The sequence below is a fragment of the Pituophis catenifer genome, unplaced genomic scaffold (genome assembly GCF_029215685.1).
Source record: "Pituophis catenifer annectens isolate HBS135680 unplaced genomic scaffold, rPitCat1.0.hap2 SCAF_2, whole genome shotgun sequence".
Taxonomy (NCBI): Eukaryota; Metazoa; Chordata; class Lepidosauria; order Squamata; family Colubridae; genus Pituophis; species Pituophis catenifer.
This window is the reverse complement of record NW_027256882.1, coordinates 194,050,613-194,069,789: the sequence shown is the minus strand read 5'-3', so window position 1 is coordinate 194,069,789 and position 19,177 is coordinate 194,050,613. Positions and strand designations below refer to the sequence as shown.

The following is a 19,177-nucleotide window of genomic DNA, read 5'->3' as shown; positions in this document are numbered from 1 at the left end:
TATTTTTTAAAAAAGGAAAATGATGGCTTTAAACATTCTTTTAGGTTGCCTGCTTGCTATGCAGTTTTTCATAGATGTTCCCTCCTGTCTGCATACTAAATTTTCTAGCTGCCTAAATTCAGTTAGAATATTTGACATTCATGTACAAAATGGGGAAGACAAGAAGCATGTAAGTATTTTTACTCTGTATTCTTAAATCATTCTTCTTCACTATGGAATAAAATGTTAGACCAGCGGTTCTCAACCTGGGGGTCGCGACCCCTTTGGGGGTCGAACGGCCATTTCACAGGGGTCACCAAAGCCCTCTCTCGCCCCCCCCCCCACGCCTTCACTCACCCTCACTCTCTGCTCTGTTGGATCGCCGGCCATTCACTTACCCCACCCACTCCCAATCTATTGCTGCCTCCTGAGTCCCAGCTGATGGCTAGAGGAAAAAAACCTGTTTAAATTCTTGCCGCGGGGCTTCAAAGGGCCGCCCTATAGCCAGTGGTGGGATTCTGCCGGTTCTGCCCCGCCCCTTGCCCCGCCCCTCCGCACCACTATTTATTGCCAATAAATAGTGGTGGGCGAGGGGCGGGCGACCAGCAATTTAACAAACGGTTCAGTGTTTTTTGTAATTTTATTGGCCCACGGAGCTTCAGCATAGACTAATTAGCCCTTGATTAGATCGGCTCCCGACTCTCAGCTGATTTGCTCTCAGCTGTTTTGCTCAGGGCTCTGCTTCTTGCTGGAGCAGATTTTTTTTCCCCTAGCTATGCTGAAAAATGAAACTGAAAGTAAAGCAGGCTGTTGGCTTTGCTGTTGCTGCAACATTGGAAAATTAGGCAGGCAGATTTATTTTCTTTTTACTCACCAAAAAAGGTAGGCGCAAACAATGGGAAATTTAGGGAAAAAGAGGAGAGTTCAAGATTTTAAAACACAAAAGAAAAAAAGCTCTATTTAACTAGGGAATTGTAATAATTGAGATACTATTAATTGTATATTGTGTTGAAAGCAGAAATGGTTAAGTTGTGGTTTGGAGGAATATATGGGGGAAATTATTTGGTTTATTATTATTGATAAATATAATTAATTGATTTGTAAGAAATTGGATTGCATGGAAATAATTGGAATATTCATGTTCATATTGATTAATATACAAAAAAGGTAGTTATATAACTAATTGATTTATATTAAAATGTTGAATTTATATTAAACACTGTAATATTACATAATTAACCAATGTGAGGATGGATATAAAAATAGATGACAATGGGAAGGGGTATAATATAGAATAGAAGGGAAAAATTGAATTTGATTAAGATTAGAGATGAGGATGAAGGGTAATAATGTCCTCCTCTCTTCCTCCCTCTCTTACCCTCACTCCTACTCTAATTTCCCTTCCCTTCCTTCATCCCTCTCTATTGCTGTATCCTTTTATGCATATGGACTACTCAGAGGGCTGAAAAAGTTATTTCTGACTGGTCCTTGCACTTTTGACCAGTCCTCGAACTTACGACTGTCCTCACGTTTTACGTTTTTGCCCTATCTTGTCACCATGGTGAAGAGAAGCAGTTGTGAAATGAGTGACATGGTTGTTAAGAATGCTACAATGGGCATAAATGATGACCAGTCATAAGTGCGAAGACCGGTCAAAAGTGCGAGGACCTGTCAGAAATCACTTTTTTCAGCCCTCTGGGTAGTCCTTTTGTGCATATGGACTACTCAGAGGGCTGAAAAAGTTATTTCTGACTGGTCCTCACACTTTTGACCAGTCCTCGAACTTACGACTGTCCTCACATTTTACGTTTTTGCCCTATCTTATCACCATGGTGAAGAGAAGCAGTTGTGAAATGAGTGACATGGTTGTTAAGAATGCTACAATGGGCGTAAATGATGACCAGTCATAAGTGTGGAGACCGGTCAAAAGTGTGAGGACCTGTCAGAAATAACTTTTTTCAGCCCTCTGGGTAGTCCTTTTGTGCATAGCAAGAAATGCGACAGCTTAACCACCCACACAACCTGAAACGGACTTCGTTAGGGTAGCCTACCCCGAGTCCAAGGGAGTGATCAAATCCCTCCTTCTGCCTTCAAATGAGGCAGGTACAATTCTTTTACAATATACTCACTTAAAAACGCTCCCACTCCGTAGATTCCTGGCCATGAATTTGTTCAGACCACCTTTCCTGCACTGCAGGGTTCTTGGACTCGATCAGAGCACTGTCGGTCCCATAGGGCTATCGCTGCCGTCTCCCGGAGATGTATCCCCGTGGCGCCTGGAGAATATTCAGGAGCGACTTCCCGATGGTCCCGAGGGGTCGAACGGCCCTCAGCGAAATATCGTCTCGTACCTGGTCCCGGTGGAGTCGCCAGCTGTTGTAGGAAATGAAACGGAACCAAGCCAAGCTCTTCAATGCAGGAAACAGTTTATTGTGCATGGTTCAAACAGTCCAAAAATGGGCAAAGGGTCTGAACATTGATGGCTGCTTTTGGCCAGATATTTATACAGTTTAAAGGCAGAATTATTACAGAGAGTGAGACATTTCACACGTAGAAGCTGCCCTTTCATCTATCTATAGGAAAGTAATAACAATCCTGTTCCCACAGGTTCAGGTTCTCAGCTCCGGAGCTCAAGACATAATAAAAGAGGAGATAAGGGGCTCAGAGACGCCTCAAGGGCAGTAAAGAGGGCAGTAAGGGAAGCAGTATTTCTCCTCTAGGATATACATGACATTTGGGATGTAATAAACATTAAACAACAGGATGTATCTGTTTAGGGTCAGTTTGCCCTTTTACAATTCTGTGCCTACGTCAAATACCTTTTGCCATCTTAGCACCTTGGCATGGAAGAGGCACTTCTGTCTTGACCAAAGATTTAGAATTATAATATTTGAATTTTGTCCCAATATTGGATCTTAGCCTGGCTCAAGAGGATAATTAAAAACTTTTTGTGATCAATAAATTTTGCATGCAAAGTTTTGTTCAAATATTGTTTGATCATTTTCCAGTTCCTGTTTATTTTATAATGGAAAATAATATTTAACAAACTGCTTTCTCATTTTCTTTGTTGTAAAATCTTTTCTAATAACCATCCCAAATAGAGGTAACAATTCTTTTATTGTATCTTATTTCTTATGCAGTTGATAAGCCTGGATTTATCTGCTTGTTTGAAAAGGATCACACATAAGATTTTTTCCTGTTGGCATACCAAGAAATTTAAGAATTGATCCTGTCCAACTAGAATCAGTTTGGTTTCAGATTATTATACACATTAGAATAATTTTGAGGTGAAATAAAGTGAAGGATCCTAATATAATCTCAAACTGAATTGCTAAAGCATGGAATCTCTCATCTTATGAAGAGTTTTGACTCTATTGAAATTACAGCTTGGCAAAGAAGATATTTTTACCTTCATGTAAAGAAATTTGCCTTTGTAATTTTAAAGAATGGATCCAGGATTGAGTCTGTTGTCTATTTTTGAAAAGTCTCAGTGCTCCAGAGATGAGACGTGAAGCAATAACTTTCTCTATAGCATAGGTTTAATTATAAACATAAGGACTGTATTAATTTTATATTTTTATTAATGGCTATAATAATATGGATCTTAAAAATCTTTTTTTTCTTAATTTATTTTCTCTTTTTTGGTATGTTTATTTTATTTTAATCACCATGTGATATATCTACCATAGGTATATGTTTTTTCCTGTATATTCACTATTTATCTTTTTTTCTGTTGGTACTGTATTCTATTTCATACTTAAAATATATACTGTATATCTGTTAAAACTTTTGCCAAACCATTGTACTGATTTTCAATTAAAAAATACAAAGGCTGTAGTGAAATGCACCCACCTGTTAGTTGTAATGTTGTGGAAAGGTTTATTCTGTTTTTTGCCTGTATTGCATGCAGTATTTCTTCCCGCTTTTATTTATGGGCAGAGAGATTTCTTCAGTTCAGTTTTAAATGTCTGTTGCTCTGGGAGGAACTAGCGCTCCAGTGTCAAAACACATGCTTCTTCTGAAGGAGACCTCAAGTTCAGTGCAGCTTTCATAACAAAAATTGCTGTGTGGTGCCCTGGAGAATTCCACTTGGATCTAGACCAGTGTTTCTCAGTTTTAGCAACTTTGAGTGTACTTCAACTCCCAGAATTCCTCAACCAGCCATGCTGGCTAGGAAATTCTGGGAATTGAAATCCACTCATCTTAAAGTTGCTAAAGCTGAGAAACACTAGTGTGGACCATCATATATACAGCAGAGAACTACTGAAGTCAAAGGATCCTCTCAAAATATGACTACTGTGAGTGCTCTTCATATAATCAACCTTTCCATCTGCCAAACCATTGAATCCAGTTTAAACACACCTACAATTTGTTGGCTGTTTTTAAATCTACTGGGAGCCAAAGATACTAATGTTCCCTAACATATTTCCAATATTTCTGTCTAGAATTTAAAGAAATACTGGCTAATCAGTACCTGTCCTTTAGGAGGAAAAACTGTAGTTGAACACAAAAAACTTAAACCAGATTGGTTGCTCTTGTGGATGACCTGTAGCAAAACTTTCAGGGGTACAGCACACCTTTTCTTTTATTTGAGATTTTTCTGTAGTATTTAATACAATTAATCATGGTATTCATTTGGGCCACCTGTGAGGGTTGCAGATTGGAGAAACTGTTCTGCAGGAGTTCTGATCCTTCCTCTGCATAACAACGGCAGCTACTGACTGGATCTCCAAACTCGACATTAAACTTTGAAATGTTATTTCTGTTTTCCTTTTAGGTTTTCTTACTGCTTTTTTATTGTTTTTATTGTTTTTAACCTGTAAAAATGAAGTGTTTTAATACTGTGTGTGACCAACCATAGGCTAAATAAATTAATCTGATCCTTCCTGGTAGATCTATATGATTTAGCTGCAGGAGGAGCAGTTGAGAAACCCAGTTGGGTTTCCAGAAATTGACCCTCTCACGTTTAACATCTGCACAAAGACTTTGGAATAATGACCTGTCAGGGATTTGGTATCCACATGTTGATGATATCTAGTTTAACATTTCTATCCCAGGCTGAGTAGACACTACAGCAGAGAATTGCTAGAGTCTATGTGGTACTGGATGGGGTGAAACTAGCTGAGACTGAATCGTAGCAAGACAAAGTTACTGTCAGTACAGAAGACATGGATATTCCAGCTATGGCTCTAGATGGGCTTACACTTTCCCTGAAATCTACTCTGAAGGTTTATGGCTTCTGCTGGAAGAGTAGGTGGAAGCTGAACCTAAAAGAGTTTTTGACCATTTTAATGGATATGCTGTTCCTGGACAAAGGAGTGATCCATGCTTTGGCATCATTCAGTTGAACTACTGCATGTGGCTTCACTTGGGGCAGCTCTTTGCAATGGCAGCTCTTTGCATGGGCAGTTTCTTGATTGGAGTAATATTTACTTGATTGTTGATCTGATGTTAACTTTGGAGTTAGTATATGCTGATTGTTGATGGAGAGGTGCTTGGGTCTTTTTGTTCCCTTTTGGGTTGGGTGGTAGTCTCTATAGATGTTGTTAATGTCTGTATGGATGGCTGATTTGTCATAGTGGCAGGCTTCTAGACATTCCCTGGTGTTTTTGGACTTCAACCTTGAGCTACAAATATTGTCCTTTATTGATAAATTGATTTGTCTGGAATCCAAACCAGGGAGAACACATAAATTGTACTTTGTGGAAATATTACTGATTACTCAGTTAATTAAAAGTTTTCTTCTTGATCAGAAAACAGATTTTCTATTTTCAAAAAAAAACCTGTTGCGTCAATTAAAAATGTACAACAGGGAGCATTTTTGCATAAACACTTCCTGCTTTAGTGCATTTAAAGAAACACTTCCTCTAAGAAGTTACCTAATGTAACATTTATCACTTAAAAACAAAGGAATTGTTTTTGCAATAGTGTCTCATTGTGAGCAGGCTGTTACTTGCACAGTGGACTTAACCTGACTTGGTCGCTCTCCTCCACCTGGTACAGAGGCATCCTGTGCGTTTCCAAAATGTTTTTCAGAAGACATCCCAATGCTTTAAAACTAGTGAGGATAGTCACGTTGGTCTGCAGGGAAAGGGAAATTTTGCTCCATATGCAGATGCTATTCAAGGGAGAAATGGGCTCAATCAAAAATCACCCATAATTTCTCTAATGTGGACATTTATGAAGAATTACTTAATCAATCAATCTGTAAAAACTCATATAGATTATTTTTAATCAGTTCTGATCAATAGTAATAATAATGCGGACCATTGTTTATTATAACTTATATTTGTTCCATTGCCAGAGTGAGACTGCTATTAGAGTAATGGTATTAAAGCTCAAAAAGTATCTAATCATTTTTATCTAATCACTTTTTATCTAATCATCATTCAAAAGTTACATCATTGCAGCATTTTTAGAAATGCATCTTTCATTGTCTTGCTGTTTAGACAGTATATCATGGGATTGAATATGGGGGTGACAATGCTATAGAAAAGAGAGACTATTTTGTCCTGGCCTGGGGAATGGCTGGACTCTGGTCTCATGTACATAAATATAGCACTGCCATAGAAAAGCACTACAACTGTCATATGGGAACCACATGTAGAGAAAGCTTTGCGCTGTCCTTGTTCAGTTTGGATTTTCAAGATGGCTGCTAAAATGCGGCTATAAGTCATCAAGATAAAGGAGATGGGAATAAGTAAGGTGAAAATGCACCCCACTGAAGTAACCATTTGAACCATTTGGGTATCGGCACATGCTAGCTTCAGCAAAGCCGGCATTTCACAAAAGAAATGATCAATCAAATTAGAACCACAGAATGGCAATTGCCAGGTAAGAACAGTATGGACCACTGGCAATAAAAAACCAGTAGTCCAGCAGATCAAGGCTAATTTCATGCACACTGTCTTGTTCATGAGTATGACATAATGCAGTGGATGGCATATTGCTACATACCTATCATATGCCATTACTGCAAGTAAAATGCACTCAGTAATAGCCAATGCCAGGAAAATATGCATCTGTATGGCACAGGCAGCCAATGAGATGGTTTGTCTTGGGTTTTGAAGGTTAGCCAACATCTGGGGGACTGTGCTGGAAGTATAGCAGATGTCCACACAGGCAAGTTGGCCCAGGAAGAAATACATGGGGGTATGGAGTCGCACATCCAGCCAAATGAGCATCAGGATGATTGTGTTGCACACTAGAGTCAGAACATAGACAATTGAAAAAAGACCAAGCAAAAAAAGACGGATCTTCAAGCCTTTGGAAAGACCAAGCAGAAGGAATTCAGTCACAGATGTTTGGTTCATCATGATGCTTTTTTGTTTGTCTGTTTGTTTCATCAGATATATTCATTGGACAAGGACCTGTATATATATACATGAGGAACAAAAAAAAAATTATTGTGCTTATAAATCTTACACAAACATCTTGAGACAATTTCGCCAATGCATCCCATTATGTGGGGAAAAAAACTCTCGCTTTCTTATATTCTCAGCATTCATTTCAATATTTGAAAAGGGAAAGAAGCCTACAATATATGACACCTGCATGATAGAGATTATGGGAGAATATGCACACCTGCAAAGTTTTCCCTTTGCAAAAACTGCAGTGATCACACAGTATTGGGCAGTACCATACTTCTTCCACCCAAAGATACATATGGGGGTGACCATTAGAAAAAGCAACCGTGTCTGTGAGATACAGTATGTGAGATACAGTATGTGATGCTGGTCACAATTTTTTAAATTTTCACAGGTATATGATACTCTAAAAGTTATAATATTCAGGTAGATAATTGTTTAATACAACTATAAATGCTTGGGGACTGGTGATAAATCTGGTTAATTAAAATCCCTTGCAGTGAAATAGATTCAGTAATCATGAATTATCACCAGTTCATATAAAAATTAAGACCATTTATCAGTATATGTAATTTTAATGCATACAGTAACCGCATTTTTTCCTCCAGCAGACAACAATATTGGCTTTAAATACTGTACCCCAATTTCACGTATATATGAATGGAATGAGTGTACAGTTATTGTAAAAAAATACTTAATAGGCAAACAGTCAATATAATAATGCCCTTTCATAAATCTATGTTAAGACCATGCTTGATATGCTATAAACACATCTGGTCTCTACCAGCAAAAAAAATATGGTAGAACTAGAAAAGATATCTGCCCCCAAACCCCAAATGGTTAGGGGACAGAACAGTGATTGGGTCTCTTAATCTCAGACTAAAGTTGAGGAAGGACAAACATGACCAAACATGACCATATCCTGTTATAGAAATGGGCTAATGAAATTTCTACGCTTCTTCTACAATGTTAAAACTCTGTGAAACCAAATGTGAGGGGATTGTATGCACACCCAGACTTAAAGTATAGATTTTGGTGCCATGAGAGATAGACAATTATTATGAACAAGTGCTCTTTCTCTGCTTAATAATTCCAACATAACAGCCAATCCTTTTGTCTAAAGATATATCAGCGCAGCATCATTGTTTAAACATGAAACAAAAACTTGAATTAGTCTCCTCTAAATATTATAGGTAACATTTTGATAGTCTATAAGGGTTCAGGCACTGATTTATTACTATGGAATGTTCCAACTCTTTATTCTAGAATTCTTGCAAATAACTAATACCTACCTTAGCAGAACTTTTTGATAATTTATGCCCATCTTCCCTTTGTGGTTCGTCTCCTCTCAATTTAGTCTTACCTGCCCATTCTACGCTCCCTATACCTCTCCCTATGCTGTCTCCAAACTTCATCCAACTACCAAAATTGCATGTCATGTGTAGCTCAGCCCTTTCTGAAGACTTCTTCCTAGATGTGCCTGAAAGAACCATCATCAGAAAACTACTCTTACTGCAACTTGAAACTATCCCTTCACTGGTAGCCCTGCTATGATCCACAAAGTGTTCCTTAAAAGAGACCAGCAGAAACCTGGCAAAGCCCAAATCTTTTCCAACTCGTTTATCTGAAGCACAAATATTCCCTCAGAGATCTTGTCTCCTGCTCCCTTGCTATAACGAGCGGGGCTGAAAAATAAATCCCACTTCACTTAGTAGTGAAATAGTGATGCCTAATGTTTACGAGGTGATAAGGGATACGTAACATACGTTCCTGGGAGAATGGAGGAATCAATGGATTGGGACCCAACCATATCATTATGTAAATCCAAAGATGAAAAGACTGTTGACAAATATGTGCTGGTCCCTTTAGATTCTTGCCTCTCAAAATAATTATTAGACTCATATTTTCAATACTTTACTTTCTAAGAAATAACTAAGTTAGAATTTGTGCTCAATATAAGTCTCTATATTTGAAATCTTTATTGTCCCTGTCAAATAATCCACACCCAAGCACAAAGAAACAATTAATTGTCATATTAGCCTTTTTTTTTTTTTACTGACCTTAAGCCATGTGAACATAAGGAAATGTTCCCTCAGTGAAGTAATAAAGTGTTCCAGAATGCTGATCATGTAGATTTTTCACGGTCAACATTGTAACCTTATTTATTCATTATTTTTTATTGAATTTGAGATTCCAGGTGGTTCACAAAGTAAAAGCCACAGAAAAAATAATAAAAAATGAACTACAGTAAAAACAAAGGAGCAAAAAGGTGGCAAAACCAAGCTACAAGAATTCTGTGGCTTCTGTTTATATGTGTGTGTGTGTGTGTGTGTGTGTGTTAATGATAAAATACAATTAAGATTATATTATATTTTTGTAAATATTTTTGACATAGAACAAAAACTGGATATCAATAGCATCTCAAACTATAATTGATCATCAGAGTCTTTTTCAGAAGTTTCTTACCCAGTTTCTTTTTTCTGTTCAGTACATTGTACGTTCACATTACATTCAATATATCCATCTTCAGGAAACATTTCCATGTAAAGCAGGGGTTCCCTCTCATATCTCTTCTCTTAGAATTGTTCAGTTCTAAAATATACCATCATTAGTATGCACCATCATTAGTATGGCTATGGAGAGAAAACCTAGCACTGTATGGAAGGATGTATGAATGACACCTGGCTAAGAGGAAACAGAAGTCTGTGTTTGCCACTCAGGGGTGGGTTCCACTTACCTTTACTACCGGTTCACAGCGGGAGCGCATACGCAGATCATCCATGTTGACATCATGGTGGGTGGGCGGAGCCTCCCGCCGGTTTTACTACCGGTTCTATAGAACCGGACCAAACTGGGAGCAACCCACCAATGTTGCCACTTAGAGGATTGCTTATCTGAGGTTTCACTAAAGAATCTTAATTGATCCCATTTCCTCAGGATAGATACTATGATGTGAACGAGCATTGGTGGAAGAGGAATTCAGCAAATTCACTGCAGGTAGTCCTTGAGTGGCTAAAGGGAATGCTCTGAAGGATTACCAAGCGTGAAGATCCAGTGTCATTTTAGTCTCTAATATATCATAATTTCTTGTTATAACCAGAAATTTGAAACTTGAACATTTAGGATTCAGCCCGCATAGTGTAAGCAACGTTTGGTGTACATAAACTGGAATCGTTTAGCATACCAATGTTGTTTTAGTTGACCCTCACACTAGAATTTGTATAAGTTAAAAAAGAGCAAATGCCACAACAGCAATAGCACTTAGACTTTTATAATCACTCCATAGAGCTCTGCAAAACTATCTGAGCAGTTTACAATGTCAGTTTATTGCCCCCAACATCTGGGTCATCAGAAGGATGGAAGGCTGAGTCAAGCTTGAGCCAATCAGGACTGCACCACCACAGCTTCTTAATAAGTTGCTCCATCAACTTAATTTTTATTTATTAGATATTGCTGATTTTTTAAAAAAAACTCCCTTTAGGTCTAAAATTTTAGGTCTAATAATACATTCAACAAAATAGTCATCTCTGCAGCAAGGAGAAAGGGAGAAAGAGGGGCACTATAATTGTTGGCTTTCCCAAAATAGTGTTCTTGTGGCAATAGCATGGCAATTCATTCTAACCACAACATCAATTGTGATATAGAGGCACTTTATAACCAATATGAATCTTCCAAAAATTTGACTTTGGAGAAGAACTTCAAATCAAAAGGCCCATTCCACTAGATCAAAAGTCTTATGCAAATCTAGAGAAACCAATGCAATATCTTCTTGAAATTGGTCAAAGATAATCAAATACAATGCCCTCCTGATCTGATTCATTTATTGTTGACCAGCAGGTAGATCATAAAACTCTTATAAAATAAACTGTACATACAAAAGCTAAAACCTATCAAAACTAACTACCGGTTAAAAAGTGTCCCTCTCCCCACAAACAATGGTGTAACACAAATGTAGAAATAATTCCAATCTCAAAAGTTTCCTAGTATTGTACAGTATCAGATTCTTAACTTTAGATATGTACAAAACTTCAACAAATCAATCTTTAAACAAGGAAATTCTAATGGGTTTGAGATTAAAAAAAAAACAATCAATTTTCATTAGACTATTTTGGAACTCATGAAGATTACGCCCAAAACCAATTTAACATATGCCCCCCCCCCAAATGTTAAATCCAGTTATATTCAACTAATCAGTGGTGGGATTCAAATAAATTAACAACCGGTTCTCTGCCCTAATGACCGGCTGGGTGTGGCCATTGTGGGTGTGCTCAGGGGGTGTGAAAGGAAGCACTCGGCCTCCTGCATTCCCCTGGGAGCAAAAATAGGTGGCTTTTTCCACCTCCCCGGGCTCCATGTGCCCCCTGCACTTACCTGGGATCCAAAACGGACTGCATGGGGATTCCTGGAAGGGGCAGGGCAGGGTGGGGCGGGGCCAGTCAGTCATCGGAACTACCAGTTTGCCGAACTGGATGTAAAATTAACATCCGGTTCACCGGAACCGGTCAGAACCGGCTGAATCCTACCTCTGCAAGTAATGTAACAGACCCAATTGTAGGAGAAGCTGGAAAGTGCCCCACATTCTGTCCAAAATCATATATCACATCATAACCAATGTCCCCAAGTGCACAGGGCAGAAGAATGAAACAGAAAATCAACCAATTCCCACATGGCTCTCTCACATCCTTGGAGTGTTAATATTATTTTATACAGTATTGTTTTTTAGTTTCAGATGCCCTTTTTGTTTTGAATTGTTATGTTTAGCACGGCATGTTTGTAATTTGTTATATTGCAGTTTCTATTTAAATTCTCTTCACCACCCAGAGCCATATATAAATCAAAATAAATAAATAAATAAATAAATAAATAAATAAATAAATAAATAATAAGGAAGTGAGAAAAATTAAGACAGTGTAAGGGGGGAGAGAGAGAGAAAGAGAGAGGGAGGGAGGGAGGGAGTTGTGGTATTCAGCCGGTTCTATCCGGATTGGGCGAACTGGTAAGGGCGATTGCAGGATGCCCCGCCCACCCATGCGGACGTCATGACGTCCCATTTTTTCACATTTTCGAGGCTCTGTTCATGCGTGGAAGGCCTTGTCCATGCATGAAGATGGCACATGTGAGTGGTGCGAGCACAGACACAAACATTTGTGAACTGGTAGGGAAGGTAAGTGAATACCACACCTGGAGGGGGAAAGGGAGGGGGAGGGGGAGGGGAGGGAGGGAGGGAGGGAGAAAGAGAAATCTATGTGATCCTATTTGGAACAGAGGTGACCAACTGATCCATCCTAGGGAATCTTTTTTTTAGCGGAAATAACTCTTCAGTACTGCTCAATTTACTGATCTCAGATGGAGTTAGAGAGTCAGGGATATCCTTAGCATTCATTCTCACTCACTGTCACTCTGCTTCAGGTTTGTCTAGGATGTTTCTAATCTCAAGATGACGGCATAAAACATCTCTCATCAGATATCACTAAAAAGGTGCTACACTGGACCTACCCATCCACTCATGTTTTTTTTTCTTAAAATATAAGGATGAAGACTTATTATTTGGAATATTTCTGATTCTGATCCAATCATTTTGGAAGAAAAATTGTCAAAAAAATAACAAAATTATGGCAAAATTAGTATTTTCAAAAGTAAGATGTATGTAATAATTTATTTTTCACTAAATGAACATGGCAGGAAGAATAGAGCCAACAGCAGTAGACATCATTAAGAGGATTTGCAGTTCCACTTCCAAAAAGAAGACTTTTTTTTTCACCAGTCACTAGTTTTCAACTATTTTTCTGATCTTCCACAAATTTGGGTCCATCTGTTTATGGCTTTTGAAAAGGATGTGACCAAATAACTTTTTTTGGTAAGCTTCTGATATTTAAAGATGCTCCAGCCCAGAGCTTCAGCAGAAAGTTCTCCCTAAATTTCTCCCTCATGTGCCAGCTATGCATTACATAGAGGAGCTATCTATTGCCATCTCTTTAATGCAATTTAGCAACTTTTGATGTGCAGTCTCGATGCTTGGCTCTGTTATGATATAAACTTCAGGTTAACTTTAGTCCCCAAATGCTCATTAAAATGCAAGGTTGTCAAAAATTTATTTTGGAAATACATCCCTGAAGTCACAAGGTTTCCAAGATTGAAAATGTCCCTTGGAAAGTCAGCCAAGGCTCTCTTTGGACCTATTTTACCATCACTATTCAACTCACCTCTGAAGATTATTTGGTCTTAATCCCCATTGGGTGGGACAGACGGTGATAACAGAATACATAGATATGTAATAGGCTCCTTTGGCGTCAGAAATGCCGCACATAGTTGAATTAAAGATGTATAGTCGCAACAGGTGGTCTCAGTAGCACATAACCCACAACAGAATCAATTTATCCATTTCTTTTAATCATTACTAACCTGGGTAAGTAAAGAAAAAGCTACTATTGATTTTTTTTTCATAGCTGAAAACTATAGAGGAAGCAATTTTTTTTAAACTGCAGTTTAAAAAGCAGTTTACAACTGCTTATTGTAATCTAAGACTGACTGGGGTTGATAATTTGAAAATTTGCAATATGAGAAGCCATTACTAAAACTGTACTAAACTAGCATTTCCTTCCCTCTCTGATATTTCCCAGATCTGTTGGACAACATTTTTCTCCTGACCATGCTGAGTGAAGATGGTAAATCTTATAATTCAACAGAACAGAATAGCACTAGGTTTGATTAGTGTGTTGTCACTTGTACATTCAAGTTGTATTTATTTTATGTAGGAAAATGGTGAGGGGGTGGTGGTAATGCTTATACAATGGAACTATTTTAGGTCTGCAATGGATTGGGGAGTATTTCATTCATGCTGGTCCAATGTTGTTTGAAGCTGATGCACAAAGGGCTTTGATTCATAATTTGTTAGTCATTCAAAAAAGGAAGCATTTTCTGATACTGATGACAGCAATATGAAAATGATGATAGTGATAATAAATATTTTAAATAAGTAAAGTAAGTAAGCAAGTAGGTAAACAAGTAAGTATGAATTAGTTAAATACTTAATAAACAAGTATTTATGAATTAAATGCTTGATTTAACTTTAGGTAAACAAATTTCTGGAGGCCAAATCACTCACTGTTTTTGCATGTTATTTCTAAAGATAGATCATGGGGCTCTAATGAAAAGCAAAGTTGCTTTCCAGTGCTGATGTATTGAGAACTTTGACTAAGAATTCTGCAAATTGTGCTCCTACCACATTTGACGAGCACAAAAATAAGAAATGCTATCTTTGATGTTGTATCGGAATTGCATTCTCCTGAAGCCAAGATTGAATCCTAAATTTCTGCTAGCTTTCAACTGAAAATTTGTCATACCTGATAAGATATCCTCTCTTATTTATTATTATTTATATTATTTACAATATATAAAATACTACATTTGCATTAAAATATTGCAATATTAGTTATATTGTTATTCTAATTTATTATTAAATTAGTTTAGGCTGCTTCCTCATTAGGAAATTAAAGCACTTCATCACCCCAACATCACTGAAGTAATGTAGGGCCAGTCCTGATTACTTTTAGATTGGCACAATAGTTGGATGATTCTCGAAAATGGCAAAAATTGCTATTGTGGGAATGGCCACAATTTCACCATGTCTCTACACTTTCTGATCATACTTGCTTGGAAGGAACTTCACAGTTTATCTGTGATACTTTCAGCTGTATGTATTCACATGGCCCTTACAAGTTGCCTTTAAGGATCTTGTTAATTTTGGTTAATAATAATTTGGATATTTGTATAATCACTTTGTTACATGTGCATTTTATTTTGGCCCCACTCTATCTCCTTTTAAAACTTTATGCCTTATGCCCTCATTTTATGCCTTATTTTTATTAGTAATATGAATTACATTCTTGCACAATATCACTCTGAGCTCATTGTGATGAAGGAAACAATTTATGAATTTAATACATAAATAAACAGAATGACAAAAACTGAAAACCCTGAAATTTTGTAACAATATACTGCTGGGTAGGAATTATTCCAGGAATGTTTGCAGGAATGAAGAAAACCAGAGTTGTTGAATAAATGTTACTTCTTTGACTTTAATATAAGTGAACAAATGCAGTAAATTCTAATAGGATCTCTCATTGATTAATATACTTGATAACATTCTATTTTACAGGGGAAGCTGTTTCTTCCACTGCAGTGGAGGAAGAGATGGCAAATCAAACAACAGTGGCAGAATTTTTCCTCTTGGGTCTTACCAGTGGACCAAAGACACGCTTTGTTCTCTTTGGGATGTTTGTGATTGTCTACGGCATCACATTAATGGGCAATGTGGTCATCCTGATGCTCATTTGGCTGGATTCTCAACTCCACACCCCCATGTACTTCTTCTTAAGTAACCTCTCCTTTGTAGACATCTGGTACATAACTAGTATCATTCCTCAGTTACTAACCAACCTATGGATCCCAAAGAAGACCATTTCATTTGCTGGTTGTGGTGCTCAGATCTACTTTTTCTTTGGCCTGGCCATTACTGAGTGTGTCCTCCTTGCAGTCATGGCCTATGATCGCTTTGTGGCCATATGTTACCCTCTGCGCTACACCCTCATTATGAACCAGAAAGTCTGCATCAAGTTGGCTTTAGCAGCCTGGCTCTTTGGCTTCTTCCTTGCAATGGTGCATGTAGTCAATACTCTCCAAATGCCTTATTGTGGTCCAAATGTCATTAACCACTTTTATTGTGACATCCTGGTTCTGCTAAAACTTGTGTGTGCTGACACCCATCTCAATGAAATGATTGTATTTGTCATTGCTGTCCTCATTCTTTTGTGTCCCTTCTCCTTTATACTGATCACATATGTCCACATTCTAATAACGATCTTGAAGATTCACTCCACACAAGGCCGGCGTAAAGCTTTCTCTACGTGTGTCTCCCACATGACTGTGGTGGCATTGTTTTACGGAAGTGCTATGTTCATGTACATGAGACCTGGCTCAAGCCATTCACCAGACCAGGATAAAATGGTCTCCTTGTTCTATAGCATTGTCACACCCATGTTCAACCCCATGATTTACAGTCTCAGGAACAAGGATGTGAAAGGGGCCTTGGTGAAAGTGTTTCAGAGATGCAATGTCTGTCATGGGACTTAAAAATGTATTGGAGGTCAGAATGAAAAGTTCACCTCAAATGTGGTCTAACTGGAAACATGTTAGACTCAACGTGGTTGATGCTTTATATTGATAACCTGGAGACTTATGTCCTCTTAACAATGTAATGGTAGTACAACAGTGGATATTTAAGATCTTGCTACATTCAAGGCATGGGCGAAGAGAAAAACTGTAAAGATTTTGCAATGGACCTTTTCATTTTTCACACCAGGTGGGTGAGGCTGGATTTAACTGAAAGTTGTTTCCTTCCTCATCCATAATATTTGTCATATTAGCAATGTTGACTTTTTACAAGTTTCATAATAGAAGTTGGTTTTTTTACTGAAATATCCATTTAAGCTCTCTGTGCTGAAAAGATTTGCTCCAATTGTTATCAGAGGAATTGTGACTATGCATGCTCTATTTTCATTTCGGGTCTGTCATTTGTTAAATCCCAGTGTTTTTTAAAGTACTGATTGATAAGAATGATTACGATTTCATAGTGTATATATTAAAAACATTAAAATTAATATCATGTTCATTTAATTAACCAAGTAACTTTGGACAAATTGCTTTCGGGTGAGTCTAACACCTTCTGTTTTGTTATGTTGATAAGATGAAATTATTTTTATGTATTCCAGCCTAAGGAGAAGTGTGGTATAATGCTGCAATGAATGGCTAAATAAATATTTCCCTGGGGGAAAAGTTTCTAGATTGTTGTGTGTTTATTTCTCAAAATCATTCAAACTTTTATTTTGCCTTATTATATAGAGGAGACACTTGCAATTCCTGTATCATAGCAACCCATTGAATTCATAGCAATTTCAATAGTGATTTTAATAGACTACTATAATAGCAATAATTTCCACCATGGTTTGGATTCAGACTAAGGTACCATCAAGCCCATCAGATACCCATCAAAGCCAGGTTGTAACCATGACAGGGTTGTAAGTGAGAACCATGACAGAAATATGCATGAACAATTTCCTAGGCAAAGAGGGGTAAACTTTCTTTCAATCCTGGGAAACAAGATAATATTCAGAAGCAGCTCAGAAACATTTTGATTCACTGGGATATACGAACCCCTACATGGGGCTCCCCTTGAAGAGTATCCGGAGGCTCCAGCTGGTCCAAAATGCGGCCGCGCAGGTGATTATGGGAGCAGCGGGGCGCTCCCATGTAACACCTCTCCTGCGCGAGCTACATTGGCTCCCAGTGGTCTTCTGGGTGCGATTCAAGGTGCTAATTAACATCTTTAAAGCGCTCCATGGCTTAGGACCTGGATACTTACGGGACCACCTTCTGTAACCGACAGCCTCCCACCGGCCAGTACGCTCCCACAGGGCGGGGCTCCTCGGGGTGCCGTCAGTCAGACAATGTCGACTGGCAACCCCCCGGGGGAGAGCCTTCTCAGTGGGGACTCCTGCCCTCTGGAATGAGCTGCCCCCGGAGGTACGGAGGATCCCGGACTTGCGCACCTTCCGCCGTGCCCTGAAGACTTTGTTATTCCAGCAAGCCGGGCTAGCCTAATTTTAATGGTTTTAAATTTTAAATTGGATTTTAATGGGATGTTTTAATTGTGGGCCAAAGTATTTAATCTGGTTTTAAATTGTTTTTAACTTTTATATTTATGTATTTGATCCTGGCTGTTCACTGCCCTGAGTCCTTCGGGAGAAGGGCGGTATATAAATATAATAAATAAATAAATAAATAAATAAATAAATAAATAAATAAATAAATAAATAAATAAATAAATAAATAAGGAAGGTGCAGTACAATCAGTCTTGCAGAATTTTGTTATAGCCTATCTACCTCAATAAACTTAGACTTAGACTTAGAATAACTTTACTGTCACTTTGAATGTACACTAATTGGCATACATTAAAATGAAATTTCATTGCATTCAGCTCTCAAAGGGTCTCCACCTCTAATATACACTACATAAACAAAATAAATAAATACAAAATTATGCATATACCCGCATATATTATATGACACAGAGAAACAACACAGTCTAGTTTGGATGTATACATGTACATGGTAAGAGAAACAAATCTTACGAGTTTACCAGACGGATGGCATAGCGAACAAAGCTGTTACAGAATCTGGTAGTCCTGCTAGAAATATTTCAAAACCTCCTCCCAGAGGGGATCAACAGAAACAGACCATGAAGTGGGTGTGTGGGGTCTCTAACAATCTGGCCATTATAATATAAGAGCTAGGTGTCTAGCTCTTATAAGCAGTATTAGAAGCACATAGCTCTTATAGCAATAGCAATAGCACTTAGACTTATATACTGCTTCATAGTGCTTTACAGCCCTCTCTAAGCAGTTTACAGAGTCAGCATATTGCCCTCAACAATCTGGGTCCTCATTTTACCAACCTCAAAAGGATGGAAGGCTGAGTCAACCTTGAGCCTGGTGAGATTCGATCTGCCAAACTGCTGGCAGCCGGTGATCAGCAGAAGTAGCTTGCAGTACTGCACTGTATCCACTGCACCACCGCAGCTCCTTATAAGCAGTATCCTGAATGACAGGAAGCGAGCTTCCTATAATCTTCTTGGTTGTCCTTACCACTCTCTATATGGACTTTCTCTCTGAAGCATTGCAGCCACCAAACCAAACAGTGATGCAGTTTGTTAAAACACTCTCAATCACATAAAAAATAAAGCTATAATAAAGTATAGCTCTAGTCTTTCTATT

The 19,177-nt window shown here is 38.1% G+C and overlaps 2 protein-coding genes across 2 annotated transcripts; one reads left to right on the top strand and one right to left on the bottom strand.

Annotated features, from left to right (window-relative positions):
* Positions 1 to 6,380: 6,380 nt before the first annotated feature.
* Positions 6,381 to 7,295, bottom strand: LOC139311042 (olfactory receptor 2A5-like). The gene has a single exon (XM_070935370.1). The coding sequence runs from the start codon at positions 7,293 to 7,295 to the stop codon at positions 6,381 to 6,383; it is 915 nt and encodes a 304-aa protein (XP_070791471.1).
* Positions 7,296 to 8,469: 1,174 nt separating this feature from the next.
* LOC139311041 (olfactory receptor 2A12-like) lies at positions 8,470 to 16,478 on the top strand. Its single transcript, XM_070935369.1, has 2 exons — positions 8,470 to 8,490; positions 15,540 to 16,478. Exon 2 carries the CDS (start codon positions 15,540 to 15,542, stop codon positions 16,476 to 16,478), a length of 939 nt encoding a protein of 312 aa, XP_070791470.1. The 5' UTR covers positions 8,470 to 8,490.
* Positions 16,479 to 19,177: the final 2,699 nt, after the last annotated feature.